Source organism: Schistocerca cancellata, chromosome 3, assembly GCF_023864275.1.
Source record: "Schistocerca cancellata isolate TAMUIC-IGC-003103 chromosome 3, iqSchCanc2.1, whole genome shotgun sequence".
Taxonomy (NCBI): domain Eukaryota; kingdom Metazoa; phylum Arthropoda; class Insecta; order Orthoptera; family Acrididae; genus Schistocerca; species Schistocerca cancellata.
This window is the reverse complement of record NC_064628.1, coordinates 625,054,637-625,069,923: the sequence shown is the minus strand read 5'-3', so window position 1 is coordinate 625,069,923 and position 15,287 is coordinate 625,054,637. Positions and strand designations below refer to the sequence as shown.

At 39.5% G+C, this 15,287-nt stretch overlaps 1 protein-coding gene across 8 annotated transcripts in view; it reads right to left on the bottom strand.

Moving 5' to 3' along the window:
- LOC126175541 (D-aspartate oxidase) overlaps window positions 1–15,287 on the bottom strand; it is a 257,569-nt gene that overhangs the window by 64,281 nt on the left and 178,001 nt on the right. For all 8 annotated transcript variants that reach the window (XM_049922376.1, XM_049922383.1, XM_049922379.1 and 5 more), the window contains 2 exons: window positions 10,264–10,467; window positions 6,822–6,945 (listed from right to left, as the gene is read on the bottom strand). In XM_049922376.1, coding sequence (XP_049778333.1) covers window positions 6,822–6,945; window positions 10,264–10,467 — 328 coding nt within the window. The remainder of the gene's footprint in view (window positions 1–6,821; window positions 6,946–10,263; window positions 10,468–15,287) is intronic.

The following is a 15,287-nucleotide window of genomic DNA, read 5'->3' as shown; positions in this document are numbered from 1 at the left end:
TTGTGTGTATGTTTGTGTTTGTTTGTGTGTCTATCAACCTGCCAGCGCTTTCATTTGGTAAGTCACCTCATCTTTGTTTTTAGATATATTTTTCCCACGTGGAAATTTCCTGTTTAAGAATTCACGAATATCGTGATGGAAGTAAGGTGGAGCACCATACTTTTGATATATGAAGTCCACATTGTCAGTCTCCAGTTGTGGCATGAGCTAATTTTCTAACATGTCCAGATACATGTGTTCTAGAATGGTCTTTTTGCACAAGAAAAAGGGTCTGTAAACTTTAAGCCATGAGATTGCATGGAACACATTAACTTTGATTAATCTCAAATGTTCTGCATGATAGCATGGGGATTTGCCTCCAGATTTGCACAATGTGCCTCTTCACCGTGCTGTTCACAAAAAAATGTTGCCTCTACATTGAGGATGAGTTTCTCACAAAAGCCATCCTTTGTCTTAAGCTGTTGCGAATGTGCCAAAAATTTAAAGTGTCACACTTTGATGTCGGGAGTCAGGGCTTGTAGCAATTGCAAGTGGTGGTACTTTATATGCCAAAAAATCTGCAGATGATGAAGAGATTGAAGAAATGTACAATGATGTAAAAGAAATTATTCAGATAGTTAATGGAGACGAAATTTTAATTCTGATGGGGGGCCTGGAATTTGATAGTTAGAAAAAGGAAGAGAAGGAAAAATTGTAGGTGAATATGGACTGGAGGAAAGAAATGGAAGAGGAAGCTGCCTGGTAGATTTTTAACACAGCGCAATTTAATCATCACTAACACTTGGTTTAAGAATTGTGAAAGAGGCTTGGAGAACCTAGAAGGTTTCAGACTGATTATATGATAGTAAGACAGAGATTTTGGAACCAGATTTTATACTGTACGATATTTCCAGGGGCAGATGTAGACTCCGAACATAATTTACTGTTTATGAACTGTAGAATAAAACTGAAGAACTTACAACGAGGTAGGAAATTAAGGAGAAGGGACCTAGTTAAGAAGAAAGAATGAGAGGTTGTTCACAGTTTCAAAGGCAGCATTGGGCAATGACTAACTGAAACTTAGGAAAGGAATACTGTAGAAGATGAATAAGTAGCACTGAGAGATGAAATAGTGAAGGCAGCAGAGGATCAAATAAGTAGAAAAGACAAGATGGAAAACCAGTCCTAAGCAAAGAAGGGAAAGCTGAAAGGTGGGTGTATGTAGAAGGTCTATACAATGGAGATGAACTAGAAGATGGTAATATAGAAATGGAAGTGGAGGTAGATGAAGATGAGATAGGAGATACAATTCTGAGAAGAATCACTGAAAGACCTAAGTCAAAACAAAGTACCGGAAGTAGACAAAATTCCATCAAAACTACTGATAGCCAGCCATGACAAAAAAATACCACGACCTTGGGTAACTTTTCAGTGTGCCACAAAAACAAAGCAAACAACATAACAAAGATGAAGAGGATACAAAGGCACAAATTTCATTTCTGTAATAGAAGTGAGCTCAACGAGACTAAGTTATAACTTCTGATGTTACCAGACACCACCATAGTTCCCTTCTGATGTTATCAGACACCGTCACAGTTCCTTGTCTCTGCAAATGTGCAGTGTGCAGCATACACAAAAATTTAGAACTCGACACGCACCACAATTTATCGATCACCAACATCATAGACGTATTTGTGTCGTGGTTGGTTGCTGATTTATAAGCAGTAGTTGTTTTTAAGCAGAAAGTCACTTATGTAAAATGGGCTTAGCTGATGACGGCCTAAGTAGAAAGAATAAATTGTAGACTGGCAAGAAAAGTGTTTCTGAAGAAGAGAAATTTGTTAATATAAAATATAGATTTAATGTTATGAAGTCTTTTCCGAAAGTATTTGTATGGAGTGTAGCCATATATGGAAGTGAATAATTGACAAAAAGAGAACAAGAGGTTTTGAAATGTGGTGCAACCCGAAGAATGCTGAAGATATGATAGATAGATCACATAACTAACAATGAGATACTGAATAGAAATGGGGAGGAATGAAATTTGTGGAACAACCTGACTAGAAGAAGGGATCAGTTGATAGGACACAGTCTGAGACATAAAGGGCTCACTAATTTAGTAGTTGAGGGAAGTGTGGAGGGTGAAAATTGTAGAGGGAGATCAAGAGATGAATACAGTTGAAGTATTGCATGCAGTAATTAAATACAGAACTTTATTTTTCTTGTCTCACCTGAAGTTCATCAATTGCTTTCTTCACTGCTTCACCAATTGGATATTTTGTACTAAATGACACATTTAGTTGCAAAGCGTCCTTCCATACACTTTCCATGTTAGGAGCCATTTATTCCTAACAATAATTAAGACAGGTCAGAAGGCCACTAAATTTTCGAATAAACCCTCAGTCCATTCAACTTTAAATTCATGGCATTAATCTTCCATTTTTCTCTGCTTCTTTGTAGCCATGTTAAACAGGGTGACCAAAAATTTTCATTTTATAATAATAAAGTCACCAACAAAAAATAACTACAATTCTTAAACTGATGACAAATATACCTGTACGATTTGTAGCTGACTGGAAACATGCAGGTAACTTTATGCTTAGAGTAGGAGCTTTTGTTGTCCACACACAGTTTACAGATACAACTAGCATTAACCACTGCACAACAAGGGTGCTGACTGACTGGCTCGCTCACACAATTTGTGCTTGAATTTTGAGTGCCTTCCACATGTGTGCAGCCTGACTGAATTTTTTTTGACATATTACAAGTGCTCCATATGTGCAACCCCCGCCCCCCTTCGCCCTTTCCCAATTGATTTTGCAGGTATGCACTGTTAACAAGAGCTTCTAAAAAGAAAGATGATGAGACTTACCAAACAAAAGCGCTGGCAGGTCGATAGACACACAAACAAACACACAAAATTCTAGCTTTCGCAACCAATGGCTGCTTCGTCAGGAAAGAGGGAAGGAGAGGGAAAGACGAAAGGATGTGGGTTTTAAGGGAGAGGGTAAGGAGTCATTCCAATCCCGGGAGCGGAAAGACTTACCTTAGGGGGAAAAAAGGACGGGTATACACTCGCACACACACACATATCCATCCGTATATACACAGGCACAAGCAGACATGTTCTTTTAAATATGTCTGCTTGTGTCTGTATATGTGTGGATGGATATGTGTGTGTGCGCGCGAGAGTGTATACCTGTCCTTTTATCCCCCTAAGGTAAGTCTTTCCACTCCTGGGATTGGAATGACTCCTTACCCTCTCCCTTAAAACCCACATCCTTTCGTCTTTCCCTCTCCTTCCCTCTCTCCTGACGAAGCAACCGTTGGTTGCGAAAGCTTGAATTTTGTGTGTATGTTTGTGTTTGTTTGTGTGTCTATCAACCTGCCAGCGCTTTCATTTGGTAAGTCACCTCATCTTTGTTTTTAGATATATTTTTCCCACGTGGAAATTTCCTGTTTAAGAATTCACGAATATCGTGATGGAAGTAAGGTGGAGCACCATACTTTTGATATATGAAGTCCACATTGTCAGTCTCCAGTTGTGGCATGAGCTAATTTTCTAACATGTCCAGATACATGTGTTCTAGAATGGTCTTTTTGCACAAGAAAAAGGGTCTGTAAACTTTAAGCCATGAGATTGCATGGAACACATTAACTTTGATTAATCTCAAATGTTCTGCATGATAGCATGGGGATTTGCCTCCAGATTTGCACAATGTGCCTCTTCACCGTGCTGTTCACAAAAAAATGTTGCCTCTACATTGAGGATGAGTTTCTCACAAAAGCCATCCTTTGTCTTAAGCTGTTGCGAATGTGCCAAAAATTTAAAGTGTCACACTTTGATGTCGGGAGTCAGGGCTTGTAGCAATTGCAAGTGGTGGTACTTTATATGCCAAAAAATCTGCAGATGATGAAGAGATTGAAGAAATGTACAATGATGTAAAAGAAATTATTCAGATAGTTAATGGAGACGAAATTTTAATTCTGATGGGGGGCCTGGAATTTGATAGTTAGAAAAAGGAAGAGAAGGAAAAATTGTAGGTGAATATGGACTGGAGGAAAGAAATGGAAGAGGAAGCTGCCTGGTAGATTTTTAACACAGCGCAATTTAATCATCACTAACACTTGGTTTAAGAATTGTGAAAGAGGCTTGGAGAACCTAGAAGGTTTCAGACTGATTATATGATAGTAAGACAGAGATTTTGGAACCAGATTTTATACTGTACGATATTTCCAGGGGCAGATGTAGACTCCGAACATAATTTACTGTTTATGAACTGTAGAATAAAACTGAAGAACTTACAACGAGGTAGGAAATTAAGGAGAAGGGACCTAGTTAAGAAGAAAGAATGAGAGGTTGTTCACAGTTTCAAAGGCAGCATTGGGCAATGACTAACTGAAACTTAGGAAAGGAATACTGTAGAAGATGAATAAGTAGCACTGAGAGATGAAATAGTGAAGGCAGCAGAGGATCAAATAAGTAGAAAAGACAAGATGGAAAACCAGTCCTAAGCAAAGAAGGGAAAGCTGAAAGGTGGGTGTATGTAGAAGGTCTATACAATGGAGATGAACTAGAAGATGGTAATATAGAAATGGAAGTGGAGGTAGATGAAGATGAGATAGGAGATACAATTCTGAGAAGAATCACTGAAAGACCTAAGTCAAAACAAAGTACCGGAAGTAGACAAAATTCCATCAAAACTACTGATAGCCAGCCATGACAAAAAAATACCACGACCTTGGGTAACTTTTCAGTGTGCCACAAAAACAAAGCAAACAACATAACAAAGATGAAGAGGATACAAAGGCACAAATTTCATTTCTGTAATAGAAGTGAGCTCAACGAGACTAAGTTATAACTTCTGATGTTACCAGACACCACCATAGTTCCCTTCTGATGTTATCAGACACCGTCACAGTTCCTTGTCTCTGCAAATGTGCAGTGTGCAGCATACACAAAAATTTAGAACTCGACACGCACCACAATTTATCGATCACCAACATCATAGACGTATTTGTGTCGTGGTTGGTTGCTGATTTATAAGCAGTAGTTGTTTTTAAGCAGAAAGTCACTTATGTAAAATGGGCTTAGCTGATGACGGCCTAAGTAGAAAGAATAAATTGTAGACTGGCAAGAAAAGTGTTTCTGAAGAAGAGAAATTTGTTAATATAAAATATAGATTTAATGTTATGAAGTCTTTTCCGAAAGTATTTGTATGGAGTGTAGCCATATATGGAAGTGAATAATTGACAAAAAGAGAACAAGAGGTTTTGAAATGTGGTGCAACCCGAAGAATGCTGAAGATATGATAGATAGATCACATAACTAACAATGAGATACTGAATAGAAATGGGGAGGAATGAAATTTGTGGAACAACCTGACTAGAAGAAGGGATCAGTTGATAGGACACAGTCTGAGACATAAAGGGCTCACTAATTTAGTAGTTGAGGGAAGTGTGGAGGGTGAAAATTGTAGAGGGAGATCAAGAGATGAATACAGTAAGCAGATTCAGAAGGATATAAGTTTCAGTAGTTATATGGAGATGAGGAGGCTTGCACAGATGAATAACATGGAGAGATGCATCAAATCAGTCTTCAGACTGAAGACGACAACAACAACAACAACAACAACAACAACATTTCAGGATCAGTTGTTTCCTTAAGATTTTCCTGAAGCTCAAGTGTAGTATGTTCAGCTCGCTGCTTGCTCTGTTCATTGATCTCTGTGGGCTACATGTGAAACTTGCCGATATGTGGTCAATCTGTTTCATCAGTCACTGCAGGCCAAGCCATTCATTTCCCATTGTAGAGGCATCCTGAAGCTTTAAACTCTGCATACAATCGCCAAATACAGTTGACAGTAGGTGGATCTTTGCTGAACTTCGTTCTGGAGTGACATTGTAACAACAGATTGATGTGAATGTATTTCAAGCACAACATACACTTTCTCAGTGCCTGCCACCATCTTGACTAAGTGCTCAATGCTGTGCTCTCATGGCATAAATCTGAAGTGCAGCCTGAACAGTACTAAATTTTTGGAGTTTTCTATAAGCATGTTGAGTTTTGTGACAATATGTCAATTAAGGGGGGTACGATGTCAAACGAACCGACTTGGAGCAGGAGAGGCACCACAGGACATTTTAATTTACACTGTCTATACTTTTACAAATAAATTCATAAAGCTTTGTCACAATGACCAGGAAGGATTCAGAATTCACACTCATAGCAATGGAAGTTCGAAAACATAACGAAGTAATTTTTTTTACTTACTAATGGCAGCATTTGTTGCTATAGGTACACTTCTCTTCATAGGAAAGAGAGATTCTTCGATGATTTTTGCACAGCATACAAACCAAACTTAAAGGTGTATGAAACTCTAGAATTTTCCAAGTCTATTATAAACTGTGGTAAAAATTGAGGTAATTAACTAGAAAATTTGTGTTTTTCGTAAACATGAAGTTTAAAATATAACAGTTCATTCATTTTTTAATAAATTAAATAAATTCTAGAGTGTCTGCTTGTGTGTGTGTGTGTGTGTGTGCGCGCGAGTGTATACCTGTCCTTTTTCCCCCCCTAAGGTAAGTCTTTCCGCTCCCGGGATTGGAATGACTCCTTACCCTCTCCCTTAAAACCCACATCCTCTCATCTTTCCCTCTCCTTCACTCTTTCCTGACGAAGCAACCATTGGTTGAGAGAGCTTGAAATTTTGTGTGTGTGTTTGACACACCAAAAGACCAGTCTCGGAGAGCAACTGAGGAAGACAGTGAGTCACACCGTCTAAATATCAACATATTGCTGGGAAAACCTGAAGAAATATATCACAAGGACGGCTACTTACCTGGACAATATCTTTGTTGATACTTGAAAGTATGTACCCTGACATCTGGATTACACCAGCATGTGCTGCTTCAGCTGATTTTCTGATATCTTCGTAGTAGTAGTAGGAGTCATTGATCCACTGCCTGGGTGAAAATCAGCAGTATTAAATTTAACTACATTACTTTTGTATTAATACATATTCTACATCAAATTATATTTTCTCTGATTCTTTGGGGCATGTGACGGCCAAAAATCTATTAAGTCACAGAACACATCACTAAATACACAGCCCACAAAATGTTAATTAACATTTTGGGGAATATTTACACAAAATTATCTTAACTCATGTAGACAGGAATTTTTTAACACTATCCTTTGCCTTCTACACCTGACTTACAAGAAAACAATGAAACTATAAATTAATAACAAGAGAAACTCTAAGTCCATAACTAATTCTGTATCAAATATCAGTAACCCCTAAACAGAAACTAATGAAAATGCCCAGAAGGTCAGAAAGCAGTTTTTGGATCAACATTAATACAGACTGTTAAAGGACCTCTTATTCCAAAGTAAAAGTGGACCACATTGTTTCATAGTTAAAAAGATTCCCTTTGGGCGACAATTACTTTAGGAGTCTAACTCAAATGAGCCATCATTTGACATTATTTGGTTGGTTAAATAATGTTGGTGTGACATGTAAACTGCACAACCAATTGGCTGGTGGTAGGCAAACCATAGTGAGAAAATGACAGAGAATCTATGTTTTTCTTCCTCTTTCATGCCCATTCTACTGTGAAAGTTCGAATATGTGTAAGTAGATGCCATGCCATGCCATGCCCATCTACAGTGCTGAATGGGTGCAAATGGCACGGAAGCAATGGAGCATAATGATAAATTTGAGTGAGTTAATAAACAGCATACCACATTCTGATTGATGTATCATTCACCAAAGAGCTTCACAATCTAATTTTGTGTTTTATTATACATCGTCATAATCTAATTTCATGTTTCATCATACATCATCATAATGCACATTCTGATGCTGGATTTGCATACATGAAATCCTATTTTTTGTTTCTGAACACAGTTCAACAAGATAAGTAAAATATTAAATTATCACTATTAAGTCATCTACAGAAACTGAATATGAAAATTATATCATAGCTTGTATAGTGTTGTTATATAGATAAATTACACAGAAATACCATCCTCCCAGTCTTCGCTGATGTCACTCAACTTCACTACCAGAACTTTTTTCATAACTTTCAGTATTTTTTGTCACTCTGCTCCAAAAATGTGTAGTCCCTACTAGCATCCACAGAATTTGACACATGGCAATTCTTGCACTCTTTGATGATAGAATATGGTGTATTGTACATCGTGAGAGATAATCCACTAACACATAAGGCTAACTGATGGCATTTAAGCTTGCTAGGTTGAGTGAGTGCATGATTTCCTTCCAAAGGTATATCAACCCAGTCTAGAGTTAGAAGTCCAATCAACACATACTATGAATAGGTATGTCTTCACCTCTGTTCTTTACTTCAGATGTCAGATGACCTCTAAAGGTATCCAACACTATCACAACTCTGTTACTTAGCAATGCACCAAGTATGCAATTTCAAACAGGAGCTAGACAGTCCTTCATTCATTCTGTCATTTCCCAGTCTCTTTCTTGGAAACAAATCACCAATCCCTTAACCAAATTTTCTTTTGACTATTTTTGCACTTCACAACAACAAAGTGGGACAGCTTTTCTCACTTGCCGTACCTCCTACCATTACAGTAATTCTTTGTCTTTTCTTGTTTTTAATGAGATGCTTTTTGACCATTTATAGTCCAGTGTTGTATTGCTCGGTATGCCCCAAAAGAAGGTTGCCCCAGTGGTGTTCCATATCTAGTGTAGAGATATAGGTGCCACTGCTGCATTTGGATTACATACCTCATGAAGTTGACAAATTTCTCAATACAATCTTTGCAAGTGAAGTAGCTCATCAAACACAGGGGCCACTTCTATGCATTAAACTGTGGCACCAGCTGAAAGTCCCAAGGAATTCTGTCCATGATATGTTTAAAGTCTTCGTTTTATCTAAAGGGTTTAGCTAGATTACTTGTCAAGTTATATATCCCATCTTTTCTTTGGCCTTTTACAGAAGAGAGAACCCTGTTTTTGTGTTAAAATATTTCCCAGATTTTGACCCTTCTCTGATGAAACAGCAGTTTGCAGCTTATTCTGCAATGCAATCCAACACTGCATATTACATTTGTCTGAATCATACATTTTGCAGCTTGTCTATTAGATCTACTGTTTGCATAACAACAAACTGAGAATTTGAAATCTGAATCATAACTGTGTTGAAGTTTGTTGTTGATTTTCTTTTGATGTTACTACTCGGTGGTGAAGATTGAATTTTATCCTTTAGTTACAGAAAAAGTGAGCCTGTCATACAATATCGAAACCGTGAACATGACAATAGTAGGTGCAAAAATGAAATGTCAACAGTTGAAGATGATTATATGTTACCTTATATACAACAATGAATTTCCAAACACTGGTGATATTACTATTCCATTTTGAACAAGGGACCAGACACTGCTTTTGCAGTTTCTATGCTATGAAAATATACTGACACCTGAGGGGTCACACAGGTAAATTGCATCCCAGTTCTTCAGGGCTGTACTTTGGGGAAAAAGCACAATGTATATCTGAGGTAATACAGCAATAACTTGTAGATCAAATAAAGTAATATAATGTTTATTCTGTGAGATTATTATTTCCATTACACATTAGTAGAGATGGATGTTTCTCTTGCATGGATGTACTGAGCAAAACAATCAAATTCCTGAAGATCTCAAAGGCATCCTGGGAGAAAATGAATAATGCTGCACTATTTTGAATAAACATGAAAATCATAAAATACCACTATTTTAAGAAATCCTCTCTGAGAATGTGGAAGTTTATTGTTTCAAAAGACAATTTTCCATTCACCTATCCAGGCACAGGTGGAATATCAACTATGACATCAACTTAATATTTACAAAACTACTTATCTAGAAAAAATACTACATAGCATGGTAGAAATCACAGGCAGGTGTGTGTGTGTGTGTGTGTGTGTGTGTGTGTGTGTGGAGAGAGAGAGAGAGAGAGAGAGAGAGAGAGAGAGAGAGAGAGAGAGAGAGAGAGAGAGAGGTGTGTTCGATCTTTTCGATATGCCTTTGAGAACTCATTATATATCTGTGTGCTGTGTGTCAGTATTTGCTTTTCCTCGGTTTATGTTCAGTAATGTAAATATTTATAGTTTTCAGTCTGGCACCATCTTAATACACATTCAGTTTCCAACCATAAGCCATATGAATACAGTTTCAGCCTGCTTTCAGTCTATTACTTCTATTTTCAGAGAACCAAATATATCACAATCGCCACAACACAGTCAAAGAGTGACATTTACAGTGTTACTTACCTGCTAATATCTTCAGTAGGACCACGGAAACTAGAGGCTGGTCTAAATATGCCAGCAGCACCATCACTTGTAGTTTCCTGACCAAATTTGTCAGCAATAATAGTTAGAGAAGCCGAAGGATATTCCTTTTGTAGTTCCAAAGCTGTTGTCACACCTACCACACCTGCTCCCAAGACACCAATGCGTATGTTAGACATGGTGATCCTGGAACATAAATGTATACATTTTAGAATGCATATTGTGCTGGTGGCAAACGACCCATCAGACACACACACACACACACACACACACACACACACACACACACACACACACACACAAAGACAATGGAAGAATAGTGACAGTCATAAACAATTTATAGAACTAAGCAGATAACAAAGTAACTGTATAAGTTTACTGACTGTAATTGAAAGCTGTTCCACAAAATGGTGCATTACACTATTATGGTAATTTTTCATGAGATTAACACCGAGTATCGCTCCCAAATACCGCCGCACCACTGATCCACGACAAGGATACAATAAATGTCCATTTCAAAGACTTTACAGTATAAACTTATGCAGAGACATCTGAAAATTTGAGGTCCAGCGACATTGATGTGGCCACTGCCTATGTTCGACATCAACAAGCAATAACCACTTGCAGACAGCAGGACATAGCCCTAGCAGTGCTGGGTATATAAAGTGTGTCAGCGGGGCATGATAAACAGTGCAGTCATTGTCATTAATGCACAAAAGAAGTGATTCATCTAATGTATGAAAGGGCATGACCACTAGATCTTGGGCCAAGGGTGGGAGCATGGCCAAAATGAGTAAGTTTGTGTACTGTTTGTGTGTTATTGTGGTTAAAGTGTACTGTGTATGGCAAAATGATGCTATCCAAAATGGGTGCCAAGACAACTATGGTGGATCATGGCATTATGACTGGGCTGAATGATGGTTGCAGAGATGCATATGGGTGAACAGACATGCAAATGTTGAGCAACTGATCACCTAGATGAACCAAGGGGGCTACCAAGGTGTCTCCTCAACAACTGTTCAGCATACATTTTTGTGTATGGGTCTCCACAACTGGTGCCTGGTTCATGCTGACAGCTGTTCATGGGCGATGAAGGCTTTAATTTGCATCCCAATACCGCAACTGGACATCCACTAAGTGGTGACAGGTGGTTTTTACAGATGAATCACATTTTATGATCCACTGGACAGAAGACATTGGTGTTTATGGCACGAAATGTCTGAAAGCAAACACCCTGCAACAATCATCAGAAGGGTCCAGGCCAAAGGGCATTCCTTGGTTGACCACCTCATTCTGGAAGGTACAGAAGATCAACAAAAGTATGCATCTATCCTTGGGGACCATGTCCACCCCTAAAAGCAGTTCATTTTTCCTCGGCACGATGGCACCTACCAGCAGGACAAAGTAACATGTCACGTATGTGCATGGTTCGAAGAGCAGCAGTATGAGTTTACTGTAGTCCCCTGGCCACCAAACTCCCTGCATTTAAACCCAATCGAGAATCCCAGCTCGATCAGGCTGTTTGTGCCATGGATCCTCACCTGATAAACCCAGTGCAGCTGGCCACAGTACTGGTCGAAATGGCTTTACCTTGCTGTTGGTATCTTTGAGAACCACAGTGATTCTCTTCCTGCATGACTTGCAGCTGTTCACACAGAAATAAATTGTTATTAGGCTTTCGGCAGGTGGTCATACTGATGTGACTGGACAGTGTATTTTTCAAGTACTGCATCCTGTTGAATCTGAAGGTGATATGGATAAATTTTGTAAATCGTAATCAATTAAAATTATGTTTGTGTCTGCTGCCTCTGTGCTGTAAACACTTTTTTCTACAGATATACACTTACTGGCAGCCCTCTATATTGACTGTATCAAAAGTATATCAAACCCAAGGATAACTACACACAAGCACTTTGCTACAATGTAAGCTATTAAGGATTCTTATTATCACTTCCCAATTCTGTATTATGAACTAGTCACTTATAACTGACATATGAGATACTCTGGTTGTAAAAATCTACTCAGCCTCAATACTTTCACTGAGCAGTGAGATGATGGTAGAGCATAGGCAAACACTTTGCCAAGATACCAAGACACATGGCGCACAAATCAAAAGAAAATGTCTAGTCCAGGATGATGATAAAAATATCTGTTGTAAGGAGAACGCTAGAGATACGACCATATATATTAAATCGAATTGGGGGCTATGAAACCTTACAGTGTGACCAAATGATTAAATTACACTGAAGACCCAAAGAAACTGGTACACCTGTCTAATATTGTGTAGAGCCCCCATGAACACACCCAAGTGCCACAACATGACGTGGCATGGACTCAACTAACGTCTGAAGTAGCGCTGGATGGAACTGACACCCTGAGTCCTGCAGAGCTATCCACAAATATGTGAGAGTACAAAGGGATGGAGAGCTCTTCTGAACAGCACATTGCACGGTACCCCAAATATAATCAATAATGTTCGTCTGGGGAGTTTGGTGGCCAGCAGAAATATTTAAACACAGAAGTGTGTCCCGGAGCCATTCTGTAGCAATTCTGGACATGTGGGATGTCACATTGTCCTGCTGGAACTGCGCAAGTCCTTCGGATTGCAAAATGGACATGAATGGATGCAGGTGATCAGACAGGATGCTTACGTATGTGTCACCTGTAAGAATCACATCTAGACGTATCAGAGGTCCCATATCACTCCAACTGCACATGCCCCACACCATTACAGAGCCTCCATCAGCTTGAACAGTCCACTGCTGACATGCATATTGTCTCCAAACCCGTACACGTCCACCCGCTTGATACAATTTGAAATGAGACTCGTCCCACCAGGCAAAATGTTTCCAGTCAATGTTTCATTGAATGGTTTGCATGCTGACACTTGTCGATTGCCCAGCTCTGAAATCTACAGCAATTTGCAGAAGAGTTGCACTTTTGTCACATTGAATGACACTCTTCAACTGTCATTGGTTTCATTCTTGCAGGATCTTTTTCCAGCCACAGCAATGTCGGAGATTTGGTGTTTTACCAGAATCCTGATATTCATGGTACACTCATGAAATGGTCGTATCTCGGAGATGCTGTGTCCCATCGTGCATGCGCCGACTATATCACCATGCTCGAACTCACTTAAATCTTGATAACCTGCCACTGTAGCAGCGGTAACCAATCTTACAACTGTGCGAGACACTTGGTGCCTTATACAGGCATTGCCAACCACAGCTCCATATTCTGCCTTTTTACCCATCTCTGCATTTGAATGTGCATGCCTATACCAGTTTCTCTGGCACTTCAGTCTTTATCAAGAAATGACCAGATGTTAGAAGGAATACAGCTTTTAATGAAGATACAGCCACACTATCATGAAAAGAATACAGATGTCAGTTACTTAGCTACAAGTTACAATGAAAATGCTCACTGCCTTACTGCAAGGAACACCGAGTTACTTTGAATTTTTGAGGTCAATTCATTAAGATATTAATTAAAATCTATGACAGCTCTGCACTAGATAAAAAGTGTTGCCGTGAATTGCAGTATCATTTAGGAAAATCTCAATGGACCACGTATGGTTAAAGCGCTAAAGATGAGAACAGAGCCTACCCTCTCAGAGGTGCGTGGAAGACTGTTCAACTGTTCTTTCCTAATCAACTACTATCAAGAGTAATGAATCCTTAAGGTTCTGCATGCACTGGAGTGTTATCTGAAAGGGCACTCTCTCCCTCCCCCCCCCCCCCCCCCCCCGCCACCCACCGGTGCAGCAGAGTAAGGACTATTCACATAAAAAACATACAATGTGAAAGAGGGATACCCAGGGCAGTTGAGGGAGAAGGAAGGGTCAAGGGCTCCCCAGGCCTAGCAAGCACTGGAAGGCACCCCAATCACCCCATCCACAGCCAAAAAGCAGTTTAAAACATTAGATTTGAGAACAGAAACCATTTTCTCTGTGGAAATGGAGACCCAGTCCAACTGTCTGTATGTTGTCCACCAACATCAGAGACAAAGAATCCAGAAGCCCAAGCTTGGTGTGGAGAGCCAGAAGATTCACTGTCTGTAAGACTCTGTAACTGCAATTTGAGGGTGGCTCATCACATGAGATAAATCTATGAGTTAATGGAAGGAGTAGTTCCATGCAACTGTAGTTTCCCTGACAGCACCGAGTTTATTAGAAGGGATAATAGCGCACCAGATGATGTTCCATCTCTGTGCAGACACCATTTTTTCTCCTGGTATTATCAAATCAAGTGTTGGGCAAGTAACCACTTCTACAGGGTGTTACAAAAAGGTACGGCCAAACATTCAGGAAACATTCCTCACACACAAATAAAGAAAAGATGTTATGTGGACATGTGTCCGGAAACGCTTAATTTCCATGTTAGAGCTCATTTTAGTTTCGTCAGTATGTACTGTACTTCCTCGACTGACCGCCATGATTTCATACGGGATACTCTACCTGTACTGTTAGAACATGTGCCTTTACAAGTACAACACAACATGTGTTTCATGCACGATGAAGCTCCTGCACATTTCAGTCAAAGTGTTTGTACGCTTCTCAGCAACAGATTCGGTGACCGATGGATTGGTAGAGGCGGACCAATTCCATTGCCTCCACGCTCTCCTAACCCCAACCCTCTTGACTTTAATTTATGGGGGCATTTGAAAGCTCTTGTCTACGCAACCCCGGTACCAAATTTAGAGACTCTTCGTGCTCGTATTGTGGACGGCTGTGATACAATACACCATTCTCCAGGGCTGCATCAGCGCATCAGGGATTCCATGCGACGGAGGGTGGATGCATGTATCCTCGCTAACGAAGGACATGTTGAACATTTCCTGTAAAAAATGTTTGAAGTCACGCTGGTACGTTCTGTTGCTGTGTATTTCCATTCCATGATTAATGCGATTTGAAGAGAAGTAATAAAGTGAGCTCTAACATGGAAAGTAAGCGTTTCCGGACACATGTCCACATAACATATTTTCTTTCTTTGTGTGTGAGGAATGTT